The sequence below is a fragment of the Miniopterus schreibersii genome (assembly GCF_964146895.1).
Source record: "Miniopterus schreibersii genome assembly, chromosome: 14".
NCBI lineage: Eukaryota > Metazoa > Chordata > Mammalia > Chiroptera > Miniopteridae > Miniopterus > Miniopterus schreibersii.
Genome location: NC_138114.1, coordinates 16,499,928 through 16,512,198, shown reverse-complemented (window position 1 = coordinate 16,512,198; position 12,271 = coordinate 16,499,928). Strand labels below are relative to the sequence as shown.

The 12,271-nt window shown below is 50.0% G+C and overlaps 1 protein-coding gene across 2 annotated transcripts in view; it reads left to right on the top strand.

Annotated features, from left to right (window-relative positions):
* The window catches only part of VCL (vinculin), a 94,808-nt gene extending 83,096 nt beyond the window's left edge, over nt 1–11,712 (top strand). Inside the window, exons 17-22 of one of the 2 annotated variants that reach the window (XM_081158440.1) lie at nt 124–248; nt 1,503–1,688; nt 4,381–4,584; nt 6,591–6,794; nt 7,157–7,261; nt 9,613–11,712. In XM_081158440.1, the coding sequence (XP_081014566.1) occupies nt 124–248; nt 1,503–1,688; nt 4,381–4,584; nt 6,591–6,794; nt 7,157–7,261; nt 9,613–9,759 (971 nt within the window). In that variant the 3' untranslated portion in view covers nt 9,760–11,712. The remainder of the gene's footprint in view (nt 1–123; nt 249–1,502; nt 1,689–4,380; nt 4,585–6,590; nt 6,795–7,156; nt 7,262–9,612) is intronic. The other variant, XM_081158439.1, reaches the window with a different exon arrangement.
* The last annotated feature ends 559 nt before the right edge of the window (nt 11,713–12,271 follow it).

The following is a 12,271-nucleotide window of genomic DNA, read 5'->3' as shown; positions in this document are numbered from 1 at the left end:
CTGCCGTGCTCACTGGCAGCTTGACATCCAGCTTTTGTTAGTGGAAACCAGTTCTGCTGCTGGACAGGCAGTGCTCCCGGGCGCTGACCTGCCCAGCTGAGAGTGAGGGCGTCTTGTGTTTAGGACTGCAAAAGAGCTTCCTGGACTCGGGATATCGGATCCTGGGAGCTGTGGCCAAGGTCAGAGAAGCCTTCCAACCTCAGGAGCCTGACTTCCCACCTCCTCCGCCAGACCTTGAACAGCTTCGCGTAAGTAAACTCCGAGAGATGGGAGAGTTGAGCAGCAGGGTGTGGGCTGCAGCGAGAGAAAGGTAGATTGTGTTCTGGAGCCTCAGTCACCAGGGGCCTTTGTTTAGCCTTTACTTGAACCTTAGAGGCGCAGCTTGATTCTGGTTGCTAAGACCAGTGCAGCCCTGACCCAGCGCTTCTGCATGGCGTGTGCGGGCTGGGTGGGGCCCTGGGAGTTGGCCTGCTGTGACAGGAGTGACGGGAGCCCAGGAGCTGGCTTTGGTAAGTGTGGATGTGATGACTGAGGAGTCAGTGGGGCAAGTTAGTGGAGCGGGAAGATAATCTGCGCCGCTTGTGGTGAGATTTTACGTGCTCCCAGTTGATAATGGCAGAACTGAGGTGGTTAGAATCTTATGTAGGTTCTTCTTTCCTTTCCTTGACTTTTTTTTTTTTTTTTTAGTAACAAAAGCAATACAATCTATTTTTAAGAGCCCCTCCAACTTTAATTTAAAATATTTTGATGTCCCCCCCAAAGTACAATGAATTGATTTTTCTCTAGGTAAATGGTTTAGGAGGGGGCTAGCTGGGCTGTATCTTGCAGCTACAAATCCTAGAATCAGAAATAGTGATTACTTTTAGACATTTACTCTAACAGTATTGAAAATAGCTTATCAAGGCAATAATTTCATTTACTCTCCTTGATTTACTTTCCCATCTTTAACGTCAGTAAAAGATGTAAGTTTCTAAGTTGGTTAAGGACACAATTGGGTCACGGTGCCTACAGCTAAGGAGCAGCGTCCCCGGCCGCCGCTTCATTAGAGTCTTTCCAGCTGGGCTGTTGGTGGGTGGCCAGGGCCAGGGAGACGGCTGTTCTGCGATGGCTTCTTACGCTGTCAGGAGAGCCGTGACACTCAGAAATCAAGACGCCGTTAGGCTCGCCACCCCTCACTGTCCGAGGAGGCGTTACTTGCCTCTGCAGCTCCCCTTCAGCAGAGTCAGGGCCAGAAGTCAGATCTTTGAGAATCCTCGGTCTGGTGGTGCTGGGCATGCCTCCCGGGGATGTGTCCAAAACAGTAGCTGCTGGCTTTTTGTGGAGAAAAAGAGAAAGAAAATATGCCTGCGTTTAGGTTGAAGCAGGTGGTCGGCGTGCTCAATGTGGGTGGTCTTCTGTGGGGTGAATGTGGGTGGCTTTTCTGGGGATGCTTTGTGGAGGAAAGAGTTTTAGCGGGGAGTCGTTCCGAGGGCCTTACCTACAACCTGGCGGTTCTTTCTCAGCTGGCAGATGAGCTTGCTCCTCCCAAACCACCCCTGCCTGAGGGTGAGGTCCCCCCGCCCAGGCCCCCGCCGCCAGAGGAGAAGGATGAAGAGTTCCCTGAGCAGAAAGCCGGGGAGGTGATTAACCAGCCAATGATGATGGCCGCCAGGCAGCTGCACGATGAAGCTCGCAAGTGGTCCAGCAAGGTGAGCCCCCAGCGCTCCTGCTGAGCAGGGGGGGAGCCGCGCAAGCCCAGGAACAAGCGTCTGTTTGGGACGTCACCCCCTCTCTCCGTGCTGGTTCCTGTTGTTGCCAAGACTATGATTCTCTCCTTCCTCGTGGTTTAGCAAGATGTTCCTGGTGCTTGGACGGCTTCTCTTTCCAGCAGCAAAAGTGAGAGCGAGGATGCCTGTGGTTTGAGGAGAGGGTGCTGTCCGTTAGAGCGTCAGGTGCCTCACCCTGGATACTTGGGGTCTGTTTACAAATTGCTTCTCTTTCCCGGGAGAGCTGAATGTTTTCAGGTGCTCGCTTGCTAATTGTCAGCTCTCCAAACAGGAAACTGTCTTCCGCGGGCCCTGCTCCAGCTAGATGCAACGTTGACATTTCCCCTCTGTGTTTTCACAGAAGCAAGTAGATTGTGTCTTAGAAGCCATGTGTTTTTCTCAGAGTCACCTAACCCCTCAACTCAAGACAGCTCCAGGCTAATACCAGCTCAAAAAAGCTGAAAGTATCAATATTAACGTGGTTGGTGAACATTTGGATGCTGCGGCAGTCATGCCCCGTGAATAGCTCTTGCCTCTTCCCCCCTAAATGATGAAAAGTGAGTGGCAGCTTTTCGGGATGAGAGCTAAATGCTGTTGCTAACCCTGCGGTGAAATGTCATTCTAACGCTTCCTAATATGACCCCAGGTCTTTATTCCACCATCTGTTTGCCTTTGTTCTTTCACACCCTCAGCTGGCTCAAGTTCTTGTACTGATTTAGCTCCCCAGAGTCCTCCTGCACATACAGCTGATCTTGTTTTTTTTTTCAGGCTGTTTTTTTAACTCTATTTTTCTGAACTGTTAGCTCTGAGCCCAGGTTCTGAGGAGGAATGATGACCTTGCTGGTGTTGGACCTGACCTGTGGCATTATTTACAATTGTGTCTTTGCAACTGGGGCATGCACACCCTGGAGCCATTTGCAGGGTGTTAGTGCACGTGGGGAGTGGGGTGGGGGTGACAATGAAGGTTGGTTTGACTCAAAGATTTTAAATCACATTACATTAAGCCCAGATACATATGCAACAGAAAACAAAATATACATGAATTGTAAAGATGAAGATAAAACTTGGGGGCAGACAGCATTGGCCCTCATACGCACTGCACTTCCCTATTTGTGGCCAGAGTCCTTAGGTTGCACTGTCTCCGGAGGTTCACATCATCAGGAGACTGCTGACTTTGAGCTATGTGAAGCCAGGAGCTACCTGAACCATGTGTGTTTGGGGTGGTGGGGTATGCGTTTGTGTGTCTGTCTTTGTACACTTTAGGACTCTGAACCCCAGCAGCAGTGAGCTGGCCTGTCCTCTAAGGCATGGGGATAAAACCTGGTTGAGGCAGAGTTTAGGTGACAGGATTTAAATGGTGCCCGAACCCCTGTTTGCCCTGAATCCTCCAACTTTCTCATCACCTATTAGAGACAGATTTCCTGAGCAGGATAAGACTCTTAGGAGTGACAGTAACCCTCAAATAAAACCACACAAACTCCTTCTTCCTCTTGGTGAGAGATGTTTGATACAGGGAATGGTGCTCACTGTTTTTCATATAAGTGGTTCTGCTCGGTTGAGGAAATTTCCTTTCTTTCCCCCCAGCCTACGGTCAGCATCGGATCTTCCTGACTCCCCCCCGGCCTTTCAGAATCCCTGTCCCTGGTGGTAAATTCCCTCTCCCGCTCATGGGTTCTGTTCTCTCATGGGTACCATTGTTGGGCTCCTCTGAGCTCAGCCTGGGTCGGTTGCCACATCCACGTATCATCTTATCTATGAAATACATAAATTGAGTGCGGGGGAGTGAGCAGCCTGTTTTGCAGGAGGAGAGATTTAGGCTGCACCCTAAGAGCAGCTCTGAGCCAGTGCCCACAATGGGTGCAGCGTGAGATCGGGGACATGCTGTCACTGAAGACCCCGAGGGAGGCCGAGAGAGCTGGCCTGGAGGGCGGCTTTTCCCTGAGATGGAAGGCCCGGTGAGGTGTCCCTGGAGGGTCCTTGATGAGTCCCCCTCACTGACCGTTGTGTTTGTTTCCTCGCCTCTTTCCTGGTTTGTATCCATCGCCTCTGATGTACCATTTTAAATTCTGGGGCTTGTACCTTCTGAAGGAAATTGTGCCCCGTGTCCGGCAGCTGCAGAGCCGGCCCAGCCACTTTCTGTGTCCAGGAAGGTGTGGAACAGCATCCGCACGAGCCCGCAGGGTGTGCGCCTCATTCCGCCCACTCCCAGCCGTGGGGCCGCATTGTTTTTTCTCTCTGGATTCCTTTTCAAAGCAACGAGCTCCTATTGTTTGGTTGTTTGGTGCCTGAAAAATATTCTGACTTGAGAATTACTCTTGGCAAGTTTAATTTTGGTAGTAAGTGTAGAAAAAAGGAATGCCACTTGCTTTCTTAGTATAAGTATTTCTCTGGAAACCCTTTGCCACTGGTGTGAGTCTCTTTCCTCACTCATGTGAACAGGGTGGCTTGGCTGGTGCTAGAGGCTGGGAATCCCCCGCCCGTGGATCTTGGTTCTTCTGGCTCCTGAAGAACGTGCCATTTCCTTCCCCATCCTAGGCAAGCTTTGGTGACTAAACCAGCTGCAGCTCGGTTCCCCAAGTCCTACTGCTCTTACTAACACTGTCCCTGTTTCTCACCCTTCCTGCCATCGACAAAGCCGGGTACCCCAGCCGCTGAGGTGGGTATAGGTGTGGTAGCTGAGGCAGATGCGGCCGATGCTGTTGGGTTCCCTGTCCCCCTGGACATGGAAGACGATTACGAACCTGAGCTGCTGTTAATGCCATCCAATCAGCCGGTCAACCAGCCCATTCTGGCCGCGGCTCAGTCATTGCATCGGGAAGCTACCAAGTGGTCTAGTAAGGTACTGCTTAGCACCCCCAGTTGGGGCGGCTCCATATGCATCCGGCCATGTGCAGCCTTGACACATTGCATCACTCGTGGTCTGTGCGGGTCCTGGGAGTCTGGGCAGGGTGGGCATCTGCCTGTCTGCACCTTGTTGTTAGGGCTGGCTTCACAAGTTCGATAGGTCTGCTAATGCCCGATTAATGGGGTTGCATTTATGTTTGGGGGCTACAGAGAAATGGGGTCACTTTTTGAAAGGATTCCTTTTCTTACCAACCTTGTGGCCACTATTGGAACCTTATATGCCCCTTGGGCAGCCATGGATGCGCCTCTCAATGATTTGCGGATCGGGAATCACTGTAGACCATTAAGAGGTCACCTGGCCTGGCCATTGAGCTTTGCGTCTCTCCCCTGTCCTCCTACTGACCTCTCGCTGATGCACCAGCAGAGTTGGCCACGGTGAGAAGTGGCTTCATATGGAAGGCTCTCTGGGGAGGGCTGCTTGCTGCCCCACATTTGGCCAAGTGGCAGATTCTGGCCTTAATGGGAACCCACGGGGAAAGGGGCTTCACTGGTTGCTCATCCAGGTTTCGGGGGAGGGGGTGGGGCAGGACAGGCAGCAATAGAGCCTTGGAGACTGAGCCAACGCTAGTTTGGGGGGTGGGGGTGATCACTTTTTTCCCTTTGAAGGTGGCATGTTGCAAGAAGAAAGGGTTTGCAGAATAATGGGTGATAACTAACCCTGGCACTACACTGTCTTCTAACCAAGGTCGTGAAGTCTTAGAATGGTGGCGGTCTGCACTGGAAGAGGTGGCCCAGGTGGCCTTGTCTAACATACCTGTTCTCATGACTTCTTCACACACCCCTGTTCTCGCTGGCCTCAGATACCGCCTGGGATGTTCCACGCCTCCCAGCATAAGTGCCCGGCGACGCGGTGGTGCCCGTGTGGGCCTCGCGCAGCGCCCTGCAGCGGCCCGGCTTGTGCGTGCCTCACCGCATCGTGGGCAGTGACAGCATGAAGGGAGGAAAGAGCACGGCCTGGCCTTCTGGGGAGTTTGAACAATGTAGCTGTTATTTTTGGTTGTTATCAGCCAAAAGAGAGCCTTTTGAGCGCAGAAAGTAAATTACTTATACATTTCTTTATTTACCCATAAGGGTTTTAATGCACCAAAATGCCAAATCTAAGACAGTTGGAGGGGGGGGGGATTCATTTACAGCTTGACATGATTTTTATTTTCCTGATGCCTCTCGCGGCATCCTCTTGGCTGAAGGTTTCTTTAATTGAAGCCACTTGTCTGAGGGGATGGAAGAACTAATTCTTGGCCTTTTTAAATGTGAAAAATTAAAATAATATGTCCCCTTAGGCTGATGGGACAAACAAGAGGCAGTAGAAGGGGTGGTGGTGTCACAAAACACATCTTTTCTCATCGTGGCCCGTGATGGTGACTTGGGCTTTAAATTCTGGTTCAGCGGAGACAGCCCCTGGCTGCTGTTTGTAACAAGGGCGAGGATGGGAAGGGGGTGAGCTCCGCATCTGGAAGGCTCCTCTCTATTTTCCCCCAGGCCGGCTCTGCTGCTTTCCCTCCATGGAAAGGAAAATGCCTGTTTAACCAGCCTCTTGGCCCGTCCCCATTTTATTGACATGATTAACCTGGAGATGCTGAGGTGCTTGTTTAGTGCTATGCCTGGGGCGCACACGTGGCCCTTTTGGACTAATACCCAGTTTTCCCTTTTCCAGCCAGGTGATCTCTCTCTCTCTCCCTCTCTCTCTCTCCCTCTCTCCCTCTCTCTCTCTCTCTCTCTCTCTCTCTCTGTCAGGAGTGCTGGGGTGAGTGCCCTGGCTCTCTCTTCTCTTTGTTTCTCCTGTGCTCTCCATGTCACTCAAGAACAGTCTGTTTATCAACTTCTCACCCTTGCAGAGGACTGCTGGAGCAGCAGGCTCCCTTCTCTTCTCTGTGCTTCCCCTTCCTTCCCTCACTTGGCCCGAGTGTGGGCTGAGCTCACGCTGTGTTTGCCTCTCTCTAGGGCAATGACATCATCGCAGCAGCCAAGCGCATGGCTCTGCTGATGGCTGAGATGTCTCGGCTGGTAAGAGGGGGCAGCGGTACCAAGCGGGCATTGATCCAGTGTGCCAAGGACATCGCCAAGGCCTCAGATGAGGTGACTCGGTTGGCCAAGGAGGTTGCCAAGCAGTGCACAGATAAGCGGATTAGAACCAACCTCTTACAGGTACTCAGGAGTGGGTGTGTCGGGGGTGGGGGACGTGGGAGGGAGAAAAGCAGCACAGAGAAAAGTGAGTGAGCAGGGAGGAGGCACCCGAGAGTGGAAAGAAACGACAGAAAGAGGAAATACATGTGTACCTGGGGAAGGCAGATTCAGAACAGCTTCCTTCTAATCAAAGGAAGGAATTGTAATGCTTCCATTTGGGGGCGAAGGGATTATACTGACCCTTAGAAGAAAGCAGGTGGAATCCTGCTGCTAATTTATCAAGCGCCTTCTGCCTGCCAGCCACGGGGTACACAGAGGTGGGTAAATTTTGTCCTCAAGGGACTTGCAGGCAAGAAAAACACTAAAAGAAAATTTCTTCTCAGGTGTGTGAGCGTATCCCGACCATAAGCACCCAGCTCAAAATCCTGTCCACGGTGAAGGCCACCATGCTGGGCCGGACCAACATCAGTGACGAGGAGTCTGAACAGGTGCGTGCCTGCTGCTTCGGGTGCCTGGCCAGTGCGGGGCGGCTTTACAGCAACTGAATTCAGCTTTGGGGAAGTTGTACCTGTGAATTGCGTACTCAGTATGTGGGAGGGAGTCTTCACGTCTCTCGGAAGGGCGTCTGTGCTGGAGAGATGCATCCGAAATGTGGAAGGGAAAGGCCAGCTCTTGTACACTGTGGCCATTTTACAGATGGGAGACGGAGGCCCCGGCGGGTCAGGTGTCTGAGTCGCTCGTTTCCTCCCTGGAGTAGTTTGGCTCCCGAGGCCGCCAGTGCCTGTTCACTCTCTCCCGCTGTAGCCTTTTGGCTGCAGAGAATATATGCTTCCCAGCCCCCTGGTGATAAGTACCTCGGGAGGGTGACTGCTGTAGGCTTTTCAGGGACCCGGGCTGAGGCCAAAATGACAACTCAAAGGAGGTGCTTTTCTCTGGCAGAGATGGAAATAAAGATGGTGGGAGGGTTCCCTTAAGCAGTGCTTCTTGTTTGTAGTCCTTCCCTACCTCCTGGAAAGGGGGCCCAGGTCTTTCAGGAAGCCCTCGTTTGAGCCCCTTTTCCTTCCCTTACCTCCTCTCTGGTCGGCTCCGCCGTGAGCCTGACTCCCGCTCATATATGGTAGGCAGCATGTATGTTGTTGAACTGCCCAAACAAGCTCATCGTACACCGGGTGTGTATGTGGCACTGCATTAGGCACTCTGTAGGGTAGTTTAAAAAATTGACACAATCCCTCCCCTTGGGGAACTCACAAATAGTTTGGGAGACTGTCTCTGATCTCTAGGCCAGAAGACAGAGGCCAGGAAAACGTTAGAGGAGACAGGTGCCAGGAGTGCTGCTTTCACTACCCTGTTTTATTATTATTAATTAATTTATTTATTTCATTGATTCTAGAGGGAGAGAGAGAAACATTGATGTGAGAGAGACACATCGATGGATTGCCTCTGTATGCACCCTGACCGGGGATTGAACCCGAAACCTGTGTATGCGCCCTGACCAGGAATCGAACCCGTGACTCTTTGGTGCACAGGGCGACGCTCTAACCCCTGAGCACACTGGCCAGGGCACACTACCATGTTTTAATCCAACAGCTCTCACCCTAACTCTCTCCTCTCCCAAGCCATGGGAACTGAATCTTCACCCCTTACTTCCATGGATTCTAGGCAGGGTTTGGACACTGGGTTGTTTTCTGTCATATGATCTCTTCTGCCCCAAGGAAAGGAAGTGGGAAAAACAGGGAAGGAAGGATAAGGCTCAGAGTTTCAGACTTATCACTTAATTAATTAACCAACAAAAATGTATTTGGGGAATATCTACAGTGTTCTATTAAATATTCCAATAACAAAAAAAAGATAGAAACTGACAGTGTGGTAGGAAAACACAGACCTGCAAGTCAGAGGTCTCGAGTCCGTGTCCTATAGTGTGAGTTTGGCTGGCGAGTCTCTGGACCTCTCCAGGCTTTAGCCTCTTTGTTGACCAAGAGAGAAGATCAACCTTCAGGAATTCCTGCCCAGTTATGCCTCTCAGGGCTCACGAACCCTCTGAGATTGCATGCACAAATTATGCACAGGTGAAGATTTTCCATTAAGTCTCAGGTTCTGTGGCTCAAAAATAGTTAAGAATTAAAAACAAAAAACAAACAACAAAAACCCTACAGGGCTGATGGGTTGGTGAGCTCCCTGACGTGCTGTGGTGGAGTACCAGTGTGTAAGTCCTGTAAGTTTGTGTACTTAGATTTACTTAACTAGATTTTCATGGATTTGTAAGGTGGTTGGTTTGTTCACTTAACTATTTTTTCACTCATTAATTAAATATTTATGAAATACCTCTTATGTGCCAGGCACTGTCCTAACACAGAAGTACAACTGTGAACAAAACTGACATAAATCCCTGCCTTCGTGGAACTTAATTTTTAGATAAAACATCAGGTAAAACAACCTAGATAAAACATACATCGGTTAGTGATAATGGGTTTTGTGGGGGAAAATGAAGAAAGAATTGGAGGATGAGGACGTTGGGGAGGTGGTTTAAAATAAAGTGGGCAGGGAAAGCCTCGCCAGGGTGACAGCTGAGTGACGATCTGAAGGAGCTGAGGGGTGAGCCATGGGAGACCTGGAAGAAGAGCATTTCAGGGGAGGGCACAGCGCGAGCTGGAGGCCGGAGCTTGAAGACCAGGCAGGCGTACACGCTAGAGGCTTTGGAGCATACGGAACACGATCAGGGCTGGGCCAGTTTCGGGGGCAGGGAAGGGAAGCTGCAGTCCACTCCTGGCTCAAGCGGTTCTGGAGGCAGGGCTGCTGCGTCAGGAGCCGCGAGTGACCGAGAGCTCCTCTTTCCCTGCAGGCCACGGAGATGCTGGTTCACAACGCCCAGAACCTCATGCAGTCTGTGAAGGAGACTGTTCGAGAAGCAGAAGCAGCTTCAATCAAAATTCGAACAGATGCTGGATTTACACTGCGCTGGGTTAGAAAGACTCCCTGGTACCAGTAGGCACCTGGTTGAACCCGGTTGGCACAGAAACCCCTGCTAAACAGAATGAAAATGAGCTGAGCTCCAGGAGCCACCCAGAATTGCCGGGGGTTGAGAGCCACATCCTGGCCTGATAGAACAGAAAGCAATGGGGCCTCTTCACGTTAGAAAGCATTTATACTCTTGTCATGGACACTGTGAAATGTGTCTACTCTCAAACACAGTTATGCTCCTGCACACGCTCCCAATAGGCAGGCTGGGTTTCTAGCCCATGGACTTCACATAAGCTCAGAATCCAAGAGTGAACACTAGCCAGACACCTGCTCTGTCCCGGTTCCTCGGGGACAGTTTCCTCTCCACTTCCTTTTCCCTGCTCCCCATTCCCCCACCAGGCTCCCGGGACCCAGGGCCCAGTCAAGTCAGCTGAGAAGGAATCACTATGCCTCCAAAGTTTGTTTTGGGCTTTCCGTGTCGCTGGGACCCTGCCTGTCTTTCCTGGCTGTGCCACCTGGAACCCTTTCAGAAGTGAGCAGGGGAAGCTGGCCTCTGGGGGAGCCCCAGTATATGGGGTCCTGGATTCACTTCCTACCCCTCCCCAATTTAATCCTTCTAGTTTCCCACATATAAAATAAAATTTCACTGTGTCAGGAGGAGATCACAGAATCACATGATTCTGTCTTTACCACGCCCCTGAGCAATGCCTGTGCTAGGGAAACCTCTCGCTCCACATCCCTGCCTGCCGGCCAAGGCAGCCATCCCACGAACACACTGTGCATCCTGGTGCTCTCCGCCACTGGAGGGGCAGAGTCGCGGGGTGTAGCCCCGCCCTTCATCCCCGAGGGCTACTCCCAGGAGCTTCACGCTTTGTCACTGCCCGCAGAGGTCTGTGCTGAGGCCTTATCATTCTCAACTCTTTTTGTTCTTTCTGAGCTGAAATGCTGCATTTAATTTTTAACCAAATCATGTCTCCTATCCTGGCTTTTATATTCTTGCCCCACACCCTTCCTAAACAAGATTTTTAAAGATATATATGTTTATTCATATGTAATTTTGAAAAGATCCTGTTTATCCTTTTGAAATTCAGCCCTAAGAATTGGTGCTTGCCCCCAGGAGTGTTTAATGGACAGGCAGTCCTGTCTGAAGGACACTTCTTACCCAAGGGAGAGTGGGACTTGCAGACTGGAATTCTGGCGCTGTTGGGGAGGAATCAATGGGAAGTAGTTCTCAGTAATTCCCATCTCCCTCAACCAACTACCACCAAGACCCTTGCATCCTCTCCCCCTCCCAAGTACTATTGTGCAAGTGAGTAAAGGGTAAAATATTTAATTATCCCCGTAAGTTTCCGATTAGCAAGTGAGAGAGAACAGTTTTTCCTCTTTTGCACTTATCGCTGCTGTCTAAGCATCCCCAGCACTTGAAAGCGTATTTCTACCCAAAGCCAGAACTGGGTGAGTAGAGGAACCCTTGCCTGAAGGCCCGCCCTTCCACCTCTCGTGTGGTAGATCCCAACACGGAACGTGTGAGACTTGTCTTAAGTCGGTACTGTACACTCAGGCTTCCTCTATTTCCTTTTAACTGGTGAAGATGAATTTCAAGGCCCTCAGCGTATTTGGATAGTTGCTTAACTGATGTAAATGCAATATTAATGCCTTTAAAGTATGACTCTATGCCAAAGATCACCTTTCGTTTTACTAAAGATTACGTAGAGGAAATAAGAAAAATCATGTTGGCTCTTCAAGTTCTTCCAGTGTTTCGAGACACTGGTTTACACTTTTTGCCAATGTGCTTTTCTCTAATATCAGTGCTCAAGACACAGTGAAGCAAATTAAAAAAAAAAATAAAAAATCCCTGAACGATGATTAGAGACATCACCACTAAAAAACTACATTTATAAGCTAGGATTTGTTATATGCAAATATTTTCTGCCTCTTCTTTTGTTCTGTTTAAAACAATAAAGTGCATTTGTATAAATAATGCTTTAAATGTTGGGCATGTTATTTTAGCAAGAACTTTCAGATCAGGTTTCTCCTTTGTTTTGAAAAACAGCCAGTGAAACTAATCCTCAAGCCCAATGTTGTGTTGTAAGTAGTAGAAACCAGCAATATATTTACTTAACAAAGATCGGTGTCATGAAGGACACGTTTGGGGACTATGTACTAGAAGGAGCAAAAGTGACAAAGGTAAACAGGTGAAGTGGACCATCCTCTGGCTGAAGTCTGCCATCATGTTAGATGATTCTAGCTGTTCATGGAGGTTATCACTGTCCCCTAAGAAGCCGAAGCTGTTAACGTCTGCAGGTCTATTTGTCACACTCCAAAGCCCAGTACAGAACAAGAGGGCTTTCAGGGACCCACCAAGGCTGAGGCATATTCCTCCTGCTGGAGGAAGCACTGACTAAAAGAGTAGGAGCAGGTTCTTGGAGTAGAGCTGGGACATCATGGTTTTTGCCTGATTTTCTAGGTCGGAAAGGGGTAAATATCATTAAAAGGCTATAGTTAGTGTCATTTTAACTTAGAAAAATCACTGAGCAAAC